The sequence below is a fragment of the Micropterus salmoides genome, unplaced genomic scaffold (genome assembly GCF_014851395.1).
Source record: "Micropterus salmoides isolate LMB-PRFRI ecotype aquatic unplaced genomic scaffold, ASM1485139v1 Ms_hic_scaffold_2, whole genome shotgun sequence".
NCBI lineage: Eukaryota > Metazoa > Chordata > Actinopteri > Centrarchiformes > Centrarchidae > Micropterus > Micropterus salmoides.
This window is the reverse complement of record NW_024041150.1, coordinates 7342342-7357459: the sequence shown is the minus strand read 5'-3', so window position 1 is coordinate 7357459 and position 15118 is coordinate 7342342. Positions and strand designations below refer to the sequence as shown.

Here is a 15118-nt window from a genome sequence, read left to right as displayed (position 1 = left end):
GTGATAAGGTGCTACACGTAGACAAACATACAGTCAACATAAATATATGTAGAAATATATAAATATGGAATGGAAGAACAACGTTGGGTCTGTGCCGTGCAGAAGTAACGCGACAGAAGAGAATATTGTGTACATATAAATATATAAACTGACAACGTAAAAATATACAACAACAAAGATCAACAATCAACAACAAATATGTGCAACGTGCCATGTCTGTGCCCGACACGAGATGAAACCATATTTACATGTGCAGAGACATTTGTATCATTTGCAAGGGGGCAGTGTCAGTGGGGGACCTGGGCCTTGTTAATGAGGCTAGTAGCCGACGGGAAGAAACTGTTTTTGGGGCGAGAGGTTTTGGTCCTGATAGACCGCAGCCTCCTGCCAGAGGGGAGAGTCTGAAACAGTTGGTGTCCGGGGTGGGAGGAGTCAGCTGCAATCTGTTTGCCTCAGAGTCCTGGAGGCATACAGGTCCAGAAGAGAAGGAAGATTGCAGCCAATCACCTTCTCTGCAGAGCGAATGATGCCCTGCAGCCTGCCCTTGTCCCTGGCAGTGGCAGCAGCGTACCAGATGGTGATAGAGGAGGTGAGGATGGACTCAATGATGGCGGTGTAAAAGTGCACCATCATTGTCTTTGGCAGGCTGAACTTCTTCAGCTGCCGCAGGAAGTACATCCTCTGCTGGGCCTTCTTGGTGATGGAGGTGATGTTCAGCTCCCACTTGAGGTCCTGGGAGATGATGGTGCCCAGGAAGCAGAAGGAGTCCACAGTGGTGACGGGGGAATCACACAGGATGGTGGGGGAGGGTGGGGCTGTCTTTCTGAAGTCCACGACCATCTCCACAGAGACTCCACAGTCTTCACAGCGTTGAGCTCCAGACTGTTCTGGCTGCACCAGGTCACCAGATGATCTCCCACCTGTATCCGGTGTCATCCACAAACTTCAGGAGCTTGACAGACTGGAGGTGCAGCTGTTGGTGTACAGGGAGAAGAGAAAGGGGGAAAGAACGCAGCCTTAAGGGGAACCGGTGCTGATGGTCCTGGACTCAGAGACATGTTTTCCCAGCTTCACGTGCTGGTTCCTGTCCGTCAGGAAGACAGTGATCCACCTGCAGGTGGAGTCAGGCACGTTCAGCTGAGAGAGCTTGTCCTGCAGCAGGGCTGGGATAATAGTGTTGAAAGCAGAGCTGAAGTCCACAAACAGGATCCTGGCGTAGGTTCCTGGGGAGTCCAGGTGCTGGAGGATGTAGTGAAGGGCCATGTTTACTGTATCATCTACAGACCTGTTGGCTCTGTAGGCAAACTGCAAGGGGTCCAGGAGTGGGTCTGTAATGAATTTTAGGTGGGACAACACAAGGAGTTCAAAGGACTTAATAACCACAGAGGTCAGGGCGACAGGTCTGTAGTCGTTTAGTCCAGTGGTCCTTGGTTTCTTGGGGACAGGGATGATAGTGGAGGCTTTGAAGCAGGCTGGCACATGGCTTGTCTACAGTGAGGTGTTAAAAATGTCTGTGAACACCGGAGACAACTGATCAGCACAGTACTTCAGGGTGGATGTCCAGCTGCTTTGTGGGGTTTCTGCCTCCTGAAAAGACAGCTGTGTCCCAGTGGAGCGTGTGTGACGGCGTGATAGGCATTGCTAACTATGGTGTAGCAGTGATCCAAAGTCTGGTTGGACACTTTATAAACTGTCTGTATTTGGGGAGTTCTTGGCAGAGATTTCCCCTTTTAAAGTCACCAAGAACAATAACAAGGGAGTCAAGGTTTGTCTGCTCCACACACAGTATCCGGTCAGCCAGCATGTGCTGTGCGTCCTGAACGTTTGCGTGCGGCGAGATGTAAACACCGACCAGAGTGAAGGAAGCAAACTCACGGGGGGAGTAAAACCGGAGTAAAATGTCCATCGTAACATCCACTCCCATGCAGCTGGCCACTCCTTGAACGCAACAGCACTCCATCATCCAACATCCGGGCAATTCCACATCACAACCATCTCCGACTGGACAGTCACCCGCCTCCAGCGTGCACTTCCGGAAAGGCAAATTCATTTCTACCGGACCCCAAACAAAGCCAGGCTTTTCCAGCTCTACACAACCACCTGCAACACCTGTACAGCCAACCGCTCGCTTCCGCATTCCAGACCCAGTGCCACGAGCATGCAGCACACCGGTGATGTCACGCTGGAGCATCACAAACCATTCCAGCCCCCCCTGAGAGCCAGGTCATATCTCCCCCAATGCCTGCTCACTCTGTCTGATTTTTCCCACTTGTTCCTACCTCCACACATGCATCCCTCCATCCCAACATCCCTTCTCCTCCCTTCCTTCTGCTGCAGCCAATATAGCTCCTTCAAATCCCCACACCCAAGCAGCTCTTTCCCTCCCTCCTGTAGCAACCACCACCAATGCCGCCGTCCACGCCGGCTTAGCCACAACAAGCCACGGTGTACCACCTACTGGACTCACTCCATTTCCTCCTTTTCTATCATTATTCCTCTCGACCCAGCTTACACATCTCTCTCCCTCGCGATCCAGAGAACTCACTGCCATCAAATTCGCCTTAGCTTAACTATTTGTTCAGTCTTCCCCAACCGCAGGGCTGAGTTGGACAACTACCTCTCCATCATCTTGGACTTGGCTCTGCGGTTCGACGGCACCGGTTTCTTTTCTCACCACGTTCTTTTTGCTTCTCAAGCTGCAGGCCACCTCCAGCAGTTCGCAGCACACTCCGCACTTGCTTGTAACCTGTGCGGCACTCCTTCCCATCCAGCCACCAACAGTGTCATCGCCGTCCCTTTACCTCGTCCCCACGCCCCACCCCGCCTATCTTTTCTAGGTTCAGTTCTGCCGCACCCCCACCTCCCCTCATCCCCAAATCACCTATTCCACTACAGGCCAGCCCACCGCCTTCAGCACATGGTCCAATCCCTCGTGGAGTGGACAAAAGGGGAAGGCCCGTGCTGTACCAGGGCGGCAGAATGGTCTATAACAACTTCAATGATTTGGGTTGCAACATCTCCACCTTGTTATTGTTCTCGGTGACTTTAACAGGGGAAATCTCAGCCATGAACTCCCCAAATACAGACAGTTTATAAAGTGTCCAACCAGAGAGGGGAACACTTTGTGTCACTGCTACACCACAGTTAGCAGTGCCTATCACGGCATCACACGCACTCCACTGTGACGCTCTGATCACGTGATGGTCCATCTGTTTCCTGCATACAAGCAAAACTAAAGCTCTGTAAACCTGTAGTGAGAACATCAAAGAAGTGGACTAGTGAAGCTGTTGAGGACCTCCCGGCATGTTTGGACTGCACTGACTGGGATTTTTTCAAGAAGGCTTCCAACAATCTGGAGTTTACAGAGGCTGTGACGTCCTACATCAGCTTCTGTGAGGACACATGTATACCAACACGCACCAGGGTGATTTATAACAATGACAAACCCTGGTTGACAGCTAAACTCAGCTGGATGCTGGGCGTTAAAGTACAGGTTTAGCAAGGAGGTGCGAGAAGCTAAACGACTGTACACCGAGAGACTAAAGAACCAGTTCTCTGCAAACGACTCCACTTCTGTCTTGAGGGAGTTCAGACAGATCACAAACTATAAGCCCAAAGTCCTCCACTCCATAAACGATTCTCACCTGGCAAATGAGCTGAACCAGTTCTACTGCCGCTTTGAGAATCAGTCGGACACCATCCCCTGTGACTCCTCCACTCAGCTTCAGCCCCAGTCCACCACTTCTCCTCCCCACCTCCTCAGAGCTGGCCAGCTCCACCTCCTCCCCTCCTCTCTCCATCACAGAGAGGGAAGTCAGCGGTCTTTTCAGGAGGAAGAAACCCCACAAAGCAGCTGGGCCAGACTCTGTCTCCCCATCCCATTTCAGCTCTGCTTTTAACACCATCATCCCAGCCTTGCTGCAGGACAAGCTCTCTCAGCTGAACGTGGCTGACTCCACCTGCGGGTGGATCACAGACTTCCTGATGGACAGGAAGCAGCATGTGAAGCCGGGAAAAGTTGTCTCTGATTCCAGGACCATCAGGACCGGATCCCCTCAGGTTCTGCGTTCTTTCCCCCCTTCTCTTCTCCCTGTACACCAACAGCTGCACCTCCAGTCACCAGTCTGTCAAGCTCCTGAAGTTTGCAGATGACACAACCCTCATTGGGCTCATCTCAGGTGGGGATGAGTCTGCCTATAGGTGAGAGATTGACCATCTGGTGACCTGGTGCAGCCAGAACAGTCTGGGCCAAACTGTTTCAGACTCTCCCCTCTGGCAGGACGCTGCGGTCCATTAGGACCAAAACCTCTCGCCACAAAAACAGCTTCTTCCCATCTGCGGCAAGCCTCATTAACTAGGCCCGGGTCCCCTACTGACACTCCCCCCCCCGCAAATGATTCAAATGTCTCTACACATGTAAATACTGTTTCATCTCGTGTCGTGCACAGACCTGGCACGTTGCACATATTTGTTGTTGATTGCTGATCTTTGTTGTTATATCTTTTTAGATTGTCAGTTTATATATTTCCATTGCGTTACTTCTGCACGGCACAGACCCAGAATAATGCACATGTATATATCTGCAACATTGTTCTTCCATTCCATATTTATATATTTCTACATTTATTTATGTCGACTGTATGTTATCACCACAGCAAATTCCTCATATGTGTAAAACACTACTTAGCAATAAAGCTCTTTCTGATTCTGATTCTAAAGCTGACATTACTAGCGCCTTCAAAGTCTTGCCCATTCATCCTGACTTCTGGAATTCTTTCGGCGTCACTTGGAACAATTCTTCTTATTTCCTGGTCCGCCTCACATTTGGGTGCAATAGCAGCCCTAAGATCTTCGACTCACTTCCTGAAGTACTCTGCTGTATCCTCCTTAACAACCACAAACTTCCATATGCCATTCATCTGTTGGACAACTTTCTGCCACCATCCTCACCTCCAGCACACGGTCTCTCCACCCTTAAGTCGGCCTTTTTCCAGGTCGGCGTTCCCCTTTTCCCAAAAAAAACGGAAGGACCCAGCACAACATTCGAATTTCTCGGCATCACCCTAGATTGACTTTCCTTCCAGGCTTCCCTCCATACTGAAAAACATTACACTACATTTCCCAGTACATCAAACTACCTCCTTGCCCCATAGATGAGAACCAAGCGTCAGCTTCTTTCTGCTCGGTCACTTAAACTTCGCCATCCGCATCATCCCCCAAGGCTGATCCTTCCTCTACCACTTATTGTCTCTATCCGCCACAGTTCCATCCCTCCATGACCAAGTGGTACTCGAAGATGCTTGCAAAATGGAGCTGAGATTGCACCCGCGACTTCCTGTCCTCCTGGAACGGCATCTCTTTTCAGAAATTCAAATCCTTAGCACCAGACTCAGAACCCCATCCAACACCGGTCCCTCAGTTTTCAGCCACGATCTTCACGTGAATACCCAGCTTCTCCACCTGGTCTCGTCACACAACAATCAATCATCAACAATCTCGCCCCCAAGACACTCTCATCATACTATTCGGGGTGGTGTACCCCGTACCTTCCATACCTCGTTCGGCCTACCATTTACTTCTATCGACATCATATCAGTAACCAGCTTCATTACCTATGCCCCCTTGGTCCTCAATATCAGAACATCCACCATCCACGTATACCTCAGTGGAATAAACTTTATCGTCAAACTCCTGTCCGGAGCACCCACTCCATCCATCTCTCACCCCCACATCAACATGCTAATCAAGGGACGATTACCCCTGACATCAGACCTCCTCGTCCGTTGCAAGTCATAGCACAGAGACAGCACTGGTGAAAATTACTAACGACCTCCTTATTGCAACAGACAAAGGACTTGTCTCTGTACTGGTTTTATTAGATCTTAGTGCTGCATTTGATACCATTGACCATCAGATCCTATTGCAGAGACTTGAACATTTCATTGGCATTAAAGGAACCGCTCTAAGCTGAAAAAGTCCATTAAGACTCTTCAGCTGATTCCGAATGCATGCATCTCTCTCATTCCATCCCTCTCTCTCTCTCTCTCTCTCTCTCTCTCTCCTTCTCTCTCCTTCACCCCCAAACGGTCGAGGCAGATGGCCGCCCACCCTGAGCCATGGTTCTGCTCGAGGTTTCTGCCTCTTAAAAGGAAGTTTTTCCTTGCCTCTGTCGCCTAGTGCTGCTCTTGGTGGGAACTGTTGGTCTTCTGTAAATAGCATCATAGAGTATGTTCTAGACCTGCTCTTTTATGAAAAGCACTGTGAGATAACTGTTGTTGTGATTTGGCGCTATATAAATAAAATTGAATTGAATTGAATTGAATTGCATCCACACACTCCGTACCGGATACCTGTCTCCCCACTTTGATTCGACCCTTGAAGACATGTTCCTCCTCGCATTCTTTGGCTTCTTAAGATCAGAATTCACCACCGCCTTATCCATTTACAATACTACCCGGCACGCACGCCTCTCCAACATTTCTGTCCACTCCTCAGACTCACTCCGATTCAACCTGAAACAAAGAAAAACAGACCAGCTCGGCCTCTCTCACGCCATTTTTCTCTTCCGCTTAAATTTCTACCTGAGCCCCTTCGAACCCATCCAGACCTATGTAAACCACAGACTACACCACCATGATTCTCCACAAGACTCACTATTCACCACAGAATCAGGCGGAGTTGCTACGCGCTTATAGTTCCATCACCATCTTTGACAAATCCTATTCAAATCCAGGATTTCACTCGTTCCGCATCGGGTCAGCTTCCTCCGCCTCCAGCCAAAGGCTTCCAGACCACACCACCAAAATGCTCAGCCACTGGTCTTCCCGCACCTACGTCCAAAGAGCTCATTCCTGCTTAGTCTAGTAACCATTTTGGGGGACGAGATTGGATAGTGGAGAGTATTTATGATGGAGGGATTTACATTTATTCATTTAGCTGACACTTTTTATCCAAAGTGACTTAGAATTGCTCTATATATGCCAGAGGTCACATGCCCCTGGAGCAACTAGGGGTTAAGTGTCTTCCTCAGGGACACATTGGTGGATGGGTCACAATGGGGGATTGAACCCGGTTCTCTCACACCAAAGACATGGTCTTATCCATTGCGCCATCACCACCAGACGAAGAGGTTGAGAGGAGAGGGATGAAGGGGTTGTCTTAGGGTTCAGTGGCTGGTGTGGCTAGGTAACCGGGGGTCGAGACAAACCCCCACCCTGAGTCTCTCTCCCTTAATCCCTATCAAATAAAGCTGATTCTGATTCAGATTATAAAGGAGAAACTGATGTTGGTCTTATCCAAGTCGTGTCTAAAAACACATACAGTATTTCACACACATTTTTGTAAATATGTAATTAAAAAACAACAAACAACAAAATGTGCGTGAGGGGTGGACTATACATACTGTATATGTTTTGGGTTTTGTTGGTGTTTGTGTTTCTTGTTTCCTGTTTTATTTTGTAGTTTGTCTGTCCCTTGTGTCATTGTCTTGTTTTACTTCCTGTATCTGTGCTCACTGGTTGTCTGATGTGCATCACCTGAGCCTTGTTATCTTCACCCATTGTTTTGTAGATTCATATTTAGGGCCCGAGCACGACCGTGCGAGGTCCCTATTGAAATTGCTCGGATTATTTTTTTTTTTAGGGCCCGAGCACGACCGTGCGAGGTCCCTATTGAATTTGCTCGGATTATATATTTAGGGCCCGAGCACGACCGTGTGAGGTCCCTATTGAATTTGCTCGGATTATTTTTTTATTTTTTTTTTTTTATTTATTTATTTTTCTTTTTTCTGCAAAGTAGGCTCAACTGACATGGCCTAAACATTCTCGAAAACTCACCAAAATTTGCAAACGTGTCCGAACCGGTGAAAAATTTCGTATTCTACAAGTTTCGCACATGGGCGTTGCAAAATGACTCGCTAGCGCCACCTAGAAAATTGGAAAAAATTAGCCCCTCGTTCACGTTCAACCTACATGTACGAAATTTTCTGGGGACATGTATCATATCAAGACGCACAAAAAAGCCTCAAGAACCCATAGCCTAAAGTCAACAGGAAGTCGGCCATTTTGAATTTTACGGCCATTTTTGGATGATTTACACACTTCGTACTTTAACGAACTCCTCCTAGGGATTTAGTCGGATCGACGTCAAATTTCTGCTGTGCCTTCTAAAGGCATTGACGATGAAAAGTTGTGCTATTTGCGCGTTTTCATCAATGGGCGTGTCCGTGGCGTCGATGATTCGCAATGAAACAGGAAGTTGTTGTAACTTCAGTGTACATGCTCACATCTGGACCAAACTGTACATGTAGGATGAGAGTCCCGCCCTGAACACATGTACATGCCGACATTCACCCACAGTCATAGCGCCACCTGCTGGCAACAGAAAGTGACCTTTAACGAAGCAGCCCCCGCCGCACGTTTCACCTACGTGCACGAATTTTCTGTGGTACGTGTATCTTGTCCAGACGCACAAAAAAGCCTCTTGGAGCGATGCCCTAAAATCAACAGGAAGTCGGCCATTTTGAATTTTACGTCAAATTTTGGATGATTTACACACTTCGTACTTTAACGAACTCCTCCTAGGGATATAGTCCGACCGACTTCAAATTTGTGCTGTGCCTTCTAAAGGCATTGAAGATGAAAAGTTGTGCTATTTGCGAGTTTTCGTCAATGGGTGTGTCCGTGGCGTGGCGTCAGAGATCAAGTCTTCGCCATGACACAGGAAGTTGTTGTAACTTCAGTGTACATGCTCACATCTGAACCAAACTTTACGTGCTTGATAACTCTCCCACCCCACTATGGAGGACCGATCCTGACACAGTCAGAAATAAATACAGAAATAAATAAATGCTCAATAAATAAATAAGCATCCAATTAAATACACAAAAATAAAGTAAATAAATAAATGTAGGTAGTAATTAAATTATACAAGGAGACATAAATGTATATTTTAATTAGTGCCTTTACTATTCACCTTTGTTATAATTACCTTATTTGTTTATTCAACTTTATTTATTACTAATTTTTTAATGTATTTATTTATGTGTGTGTTTTAATATTTTTGTCTGTTTTATTCTTCCTTTGTATTTATTTACCTTATTTATTTTCACCCATGGTATTTATTTCTGCCTGTCTTAAATTTTTGTATGCATTTCTGCCTCATTATGCAAATGAGGAGGGGCTGTGTCTCAAGGGGTCATCTTCTCTGCTATTGGTGGACCAGTCAGACAGGAGAGCTCCTACTCTGCCTGCAGACATCAACGATCTTGCCCCTCACACAGTCAGATGACTTCCTTCAGTGCGCTGAGGTGTTTAACAACTCTGAAGACAATACTACCAGCAATGTCTTCCTTCTCTTTTCACATAGACGCTCCGACAGACAGTGCTTTCAGTTTGCTGCATGCATGGACACAGAACTGCGGTATAGGGAGAAGCACACGGTCAGCTGGCTGCAGCTAAATCTGGAGTGCACTCGTATTCAATTCTGTATGGTAAATTCAGTTGTAACGGAGCAGAGCGAGCTGACAGGCAGAGTTAGAGACTTTTTCTGTCTGTTTCTCTCTTTACAAAGACGCATGTTGCAGTCAGAGTCTTCTCTGAAGAGGGCAATGAAGTCTCAGTAGTACCCGATGCGAGCACCACATACAACACAATTTATCAAATTACACAACGGATATACAGTATGAAAATAAGATTGATTGGATTATACTCACAGGAAGTATAAAACCTGTTACATGCGTCTATTAAAAGTAAAGTAACACAAAAATGTCAGGGAAATTACTTTACTTAGATTTAAGTACTGCAGTTGTACATTTGAAATACCTTCCTACCTTTCTGATAGGAAGCCTTCTTGAGGTGGTATAAAACATTTCTTCTTATATTCTGATTTGAGTTGTGGACAACTATGACGCATGAATTAAAAAAACATTTCACTGCCCAAGTCAGCTATAACACAAGTCTTGTTCATCAGACTACATGCTGTACAGTATTTGTGGACAGATTTTGTCCCAGGATTTCTTATGCATTTCTTCTTCTTCGTTGCATGATTTAGAATAATAAGGTGAGAAATGGGTCTGTTCTGAGTTCATCCTGCACTGCAGCAGCTAATAAAGTCCATTTAATCCCAAAAGGCTTTTCTTTTAGGCAGGCTGGAGCAGAAAACAACTCACCTTTCTCAAGTTGTACAGTAATGTCACATGTGTATGAAGGTGGATCAAACCAGCTAATCTTAAATGTCAAAGTAGAGAGGATCCTAGTAGGCCTATTTATTTTCATTCATTACACAATATGAATGAGCTATGCAGACAGTTGTAAAGAAAGAACATCTTTTTCTTCTGTTCTCTACTTGTTATAGTTACACAGTATTAGGGGTGTGGGCTGTATTAAAAGTATCCACTGTTCTCCCATGCTCTAACACACAGTAACGATGAAATGTGTGCTGTTCTCACATTCTTCCTCTGTATGTACACATAAACAACAAGGCAGGGAAATATAAAAGGAATTTATTTTATTGTTTGTGTACATTATTGTTCAGTGTACATGGTCACATCTGAAACAAACTTTACGTGCTTGATAACTCTCCCACCCCGCAGACATCTACACGCCAATACCGATTTATATTCATAGCGGCAAGTGCTATGTAGCTCCACATAGGGGACACAGGAAGTGACATATAGCACCTTCATGCGGCGTCGGAACCGCGTAGGAAATTCACAGCCGCACCGGCAGAGCTCCAGAATGTGCAACTCGGCCGGCTCACACGCGGACGCGCTTACAAGTGCGAGGGCCCGCCCAACGCTGCTTGCAGCTTTAATTTTTTTTTTTTTTTTTTTTTTTCTGCAAAGTAGGCCCAAATGACATGGCCTAAACATACTCGAAAACTCACCAAAATTTGCAAACATGTCAGAACCGGTGAAAAATTTCGTATTCTACAAGTTTCGCACATGGGCGTGGCAAAATGACTCGCTAGCGCCACCTAGAAAATTGGAAATGATTAGCCCCTCGTTCACGTTCAACCTACATGTACGAAATTTTCTGGGGACATGTATCGTATCAAGACGCACAAAAAAGCCTCAAGAACCCATAGCCTAAAGCCAACAGGAAGTCGGCCATTTTGAATTTTACGGCCATTTTTGGATGATTTACACACTTCGTACTTTAACGAACTCCTCCTAGGGATTTAGTCGGATCGACGTCAAATTTCTGCTGTGCCTTCTAAAGGCATTGACGATGAAAAGTTGTGCTATTTGCGCGTTTTTGTCAATGGGCGTGTCCGTGGCGTCGATGATTCGCAATGAAACAGGAAGTTGTTGTAACTTCAGTGTACATGCTCACATCCGGACCAAACTGTACATGTAGGATGAGAGTCCCGCCCTGAACACATGTACATGCCGACATTCACCCACAGTCATAGCGCCACCTGCTGGCAACAGAAAGTGACCTTTAACGAACCAGCCCCCGCCGCACGTTTCACCTACGTGCACGAATTTTCTGTGGTACGTGTATCTTGTCCAGACGCACAAAAAAGTCTCTTGGAGCCATAGCCTAAACCCAACAGGAAGTCGGCCATTTTGAATTTTACGTCAAATTTTGGATGATTTACACACTTCGTACTTTAACGAACTCCTCCTAGGGATTTAGTCCGACCGACCTCAAATTTCTGCTGTGCCTTCTAAAGGCATTGAAGATGAAAAGTTGTGCTATTTGCAAGTTTTCGTCAATGGGCGTGTCCGTGGCGTGGCGTCAAAGATCAACTCTTCGCCATGACACGGAAGTTGTCGTAACTTCAGTGTACATGCTCACATCTGGACCAAACTGTACATGTAGGATGAGAGTCCCGCCCTGAACACATGTACATGCTGACATTCACAGACAGTCATAGCGCCACCTGCTGGCAACAGGAAGTGACTTTTAACGAAGCAGCCCCCGCCGCACGTTTTACCTACGTGCACGAATTTTCTGTGGTATGTGTATCTTGTCCAGACGCACAAAAAAGCCTCTTGGAGCGATGCCCTAAAATCAACAGGAAGTCGGCCATTTTGAATTTTACGTCAAATTTTGGATGATTTACACACTTCGTACTTTAACGAACTCCTCCTAGGGATATAGTCCGACCGACCTCAAATTTGTGCTGTGCCTTCTAAAGGCATTGAAGATGAAAAGTTGTGCTATTTGCAAGTTTTCGTCAATGGGCGTGTCCGTGGCGTGGCGTCAAAGATCAACTCTTCGCCATGACACGGAAGTTGTCGTAACTTCAGTGTACATGCTCACATCTGCACCAAACTGTACATGTAGGATGAGAGTCCCGCCCTGAACACATGTACATGCTGACATTCACAGACAGTCATAGCTTACATGCGTAACACAGTAATGTCAGGGAAATTACTTTACTTAGATTTAAGTACTGCAGTTGTACATTTGAAATACCTTCCTACCTTTCTGATAGGAAGCCTTCTTGAGGTGGTATAAAACATTTCTTCTTATATTCTGATTTGAGTTGTGGACAACTATGACCACATGAATTAAAAAAATTAAACATTTCACTGCCCAAGTCAGCTATAACACAAGTCTTGATCATCAGACTACATGCTGTACAGTATTTGTGGACAGATTTTGTCCCAGGATTTCTTATGCATTTCTTCTTCTTCGTTGCATGATTTAGAATAATAAGGTGAGAAATGGGTCTATTCTGAGTTCATCCTGCACTGCAGCAGCTAAAAAATTCCATTTAATCCCAAAAACGCTTTTCTTTTAGGCAGGCTGGAGCAGAAACACAATAACGATGAAATGTGTGCTGTTCTCACATTCTTCCTCTGTATGTACACATAAACAACAAGGCAGGGAAATATAAAAGGAATTTATTTTATTGTTTGGGTACATTATTGTTCAGTGTACATGCTCACATCTGAAACAAACTTTACGTGCTTGATAACTCTCCCACCCCGCAGACATCTACACGCCAATACCGATTTATATTCATAGCGGCAAGTGCTATGTAGCTCCACATAGGGGACACAGGAAGTGACATATAGCACCTTCATGCGGCGTCGGAACCGCGTAACAAATTCACAGCCGCACCGGCAGAGCTCCAGAATATGCAACCCGGCCGGTTCACGCGCGGACGCGCTACAAGTGCGAGGGCCCGCCCAACGCTGCTTGCAGCTTTAATCTTTCTTACAATTTAAAAGACTGTCACCTGATTCTTTTGGGCTACTTCCCTACCACTTATATTTGGATTTATGCTTCTGGATTATTGTTTCTTCAACTCAGTTTCTTCATACTCACCATACCTCCATCTAGAGAGTTTCATTAACAATATTTGATGTGACCCGTTTCCTGTGTGATATTAGATATTGATCTGTTGTGACTGTCCCTGTCACACTTTATCATTTCTACCCCAAATTATTATCTAAAAAAAAAAAGTCTGAAAACTTCAGAAAGTGCAGGATGCCTCCCTGGTAACAGCAGGTTGGGCTTTATGTTCATATAGACAATAGAGATTTGTCAACCAGCAGAGATTTTGTTGAACCTTCATTTGTCAGCTTTTAATTCACTGAGTTGCTCAAAGACAAACATTCACAGTTTGGTCTACAAACTGATTTTTATTGGATTTCCAGAAAATGTACAATTTCATATAAACTGTGGTTTAAGATTTTATCCAGATTGCCAAGCACACAACAGCTGCTGCAAAACAGCTGCTCTGAATCATATCCTAAACACCAGCATGCCTACCACTAAAACAGCAGAAATTACACTAAAACAGCAGAAATTACACTTAAAAAGTACAAAGTGCTAAAGACGTGTTGAGATGCTCTCCCTGTGTTAAACATCCAAACAACAGTCCAAATAAACATTTAGGAAGAAGACAGCGAGGCGGCTAGAATGAGCTCAGTTCATCTAAAATAATATCTGCTTTGCTTCTGGGATTAAAGGAGAATAATGACAGACATCAACTTCCAGCTCCAAACTAATAAAACACATTTTATTTCCATGTGTTGAAGCCATCACAGTGAACCAGAGCAAGTTGACCAAAACATTTCCCAGCAGCCACTTCTCCCACAGCAGAGTCCAAACAGTGCTTCCTGTTCTCTACAGTTAGGTGTCTTATTGGAAATGGTCTCAGTAGATTACAGGATCTGTCTCGTCTCTATCCTTTCTATTGGCCTCCATTTTTCCTCCTGTTTCCTACCCTTTCTCTCTCTCCCTCTTTCTCTGCCTACATCAGCGGTTGCCATTAGAACAATAATATCTGGCCCGTGACATAATCACTTCCTGTTAAGTGATTGTACCTACAAAATAAATTCCTCTACTTGGAGATGCTGGAGAAATGAAAATAAGTATCCATAGGTTGATGGATGTGTCCACTTGCCAGGACACACACACTGCAGCACATGTGAAATTGTGAAACAGTTTCTTCATAATTATTTATTTAAAGAGAGAGAGAAAATATATTTGAACACACAACCATCCAATCGAGGGGCCTGTTGACTACTGACTGTGTTAACTGGAATATTAACAGAGGGAAGGGAAGGAGGAGGAGGACGGCAAAGCCTATAAGTGTGACCACATCAGAAAAGAAAAATAATAGGACAACACAGACAACCGAACGGACCCCAGGCGAGGACACAGAGCACCACAGAGGTCTTGATGTTTCGTCTGAAGCGGTACCACAGTGGGTGGGCGATGACCAAATACCTGTAATACAAGATGGACACAAAGTCTTTAGAGTAATAAATTTATATAATGTTCAGACACAGAAGGAGCTCCACACATACTGGATAGACAGATAGATACCTTTCCAGGGCGATGCAGACCATGAAGTTAATACTGACAATCAGAGAAGAGGGGTAAATTAATAAGAAGATGTCAGATATCTTCTCATCCACATTTGGTGCCACCTGAACGATCATGCAGCAGAACTGAAGGACGTCAGTAATGAGAAAGTTGATGACGTAGATGGGAGCAACATGATCTCTTCTCACCTGCAGGAAAACATTGGTAAAAGTCAACAAGCAGTTGGAAACATGTTGTGAAGTCCACCTCCTCCCAAATCTGTCATCTTGCTCTGCCCAGCAGCTGCAGTCAGAGCCATTTCTGACTTTTTCATCCAACAGAAATCT

The 15118-nt window shown here is 45.4% G+C and overlaps 2 protein-coding genes across 3 annotated transcripts in view; one reads left to right on the top strand and one right to left on the bottom strand.

Moving 5' to 3' along the window:
* Positions 1-15118, top strand: part of LOC119911377 (G-protein coupled receptor 4-like) — a 286949-nt gene that overhangs the window by 72407 nt on the left and 199424 nt on the right. The gene's annotated exons all lie outside the window — the stretch shown is intronic.
* The window catches only part of LOC119911387 (G-protein coupled receptor 4-like), a 36311-nt gene that overhangs the window by 14575 nt on the left and 6618 nt on the right, over positions 1-15118 (bottom strand). The window contains exon 2 of the mRNA XM_038730275.1: positions 14793-14980. Within this exon, the coding sequence (XP_038586203.1) occupies positions 14793-14980 (188 nt within the window). The remainder of the gene's footprint in view (positions 1-14792; positions 14981-15118) is intronic.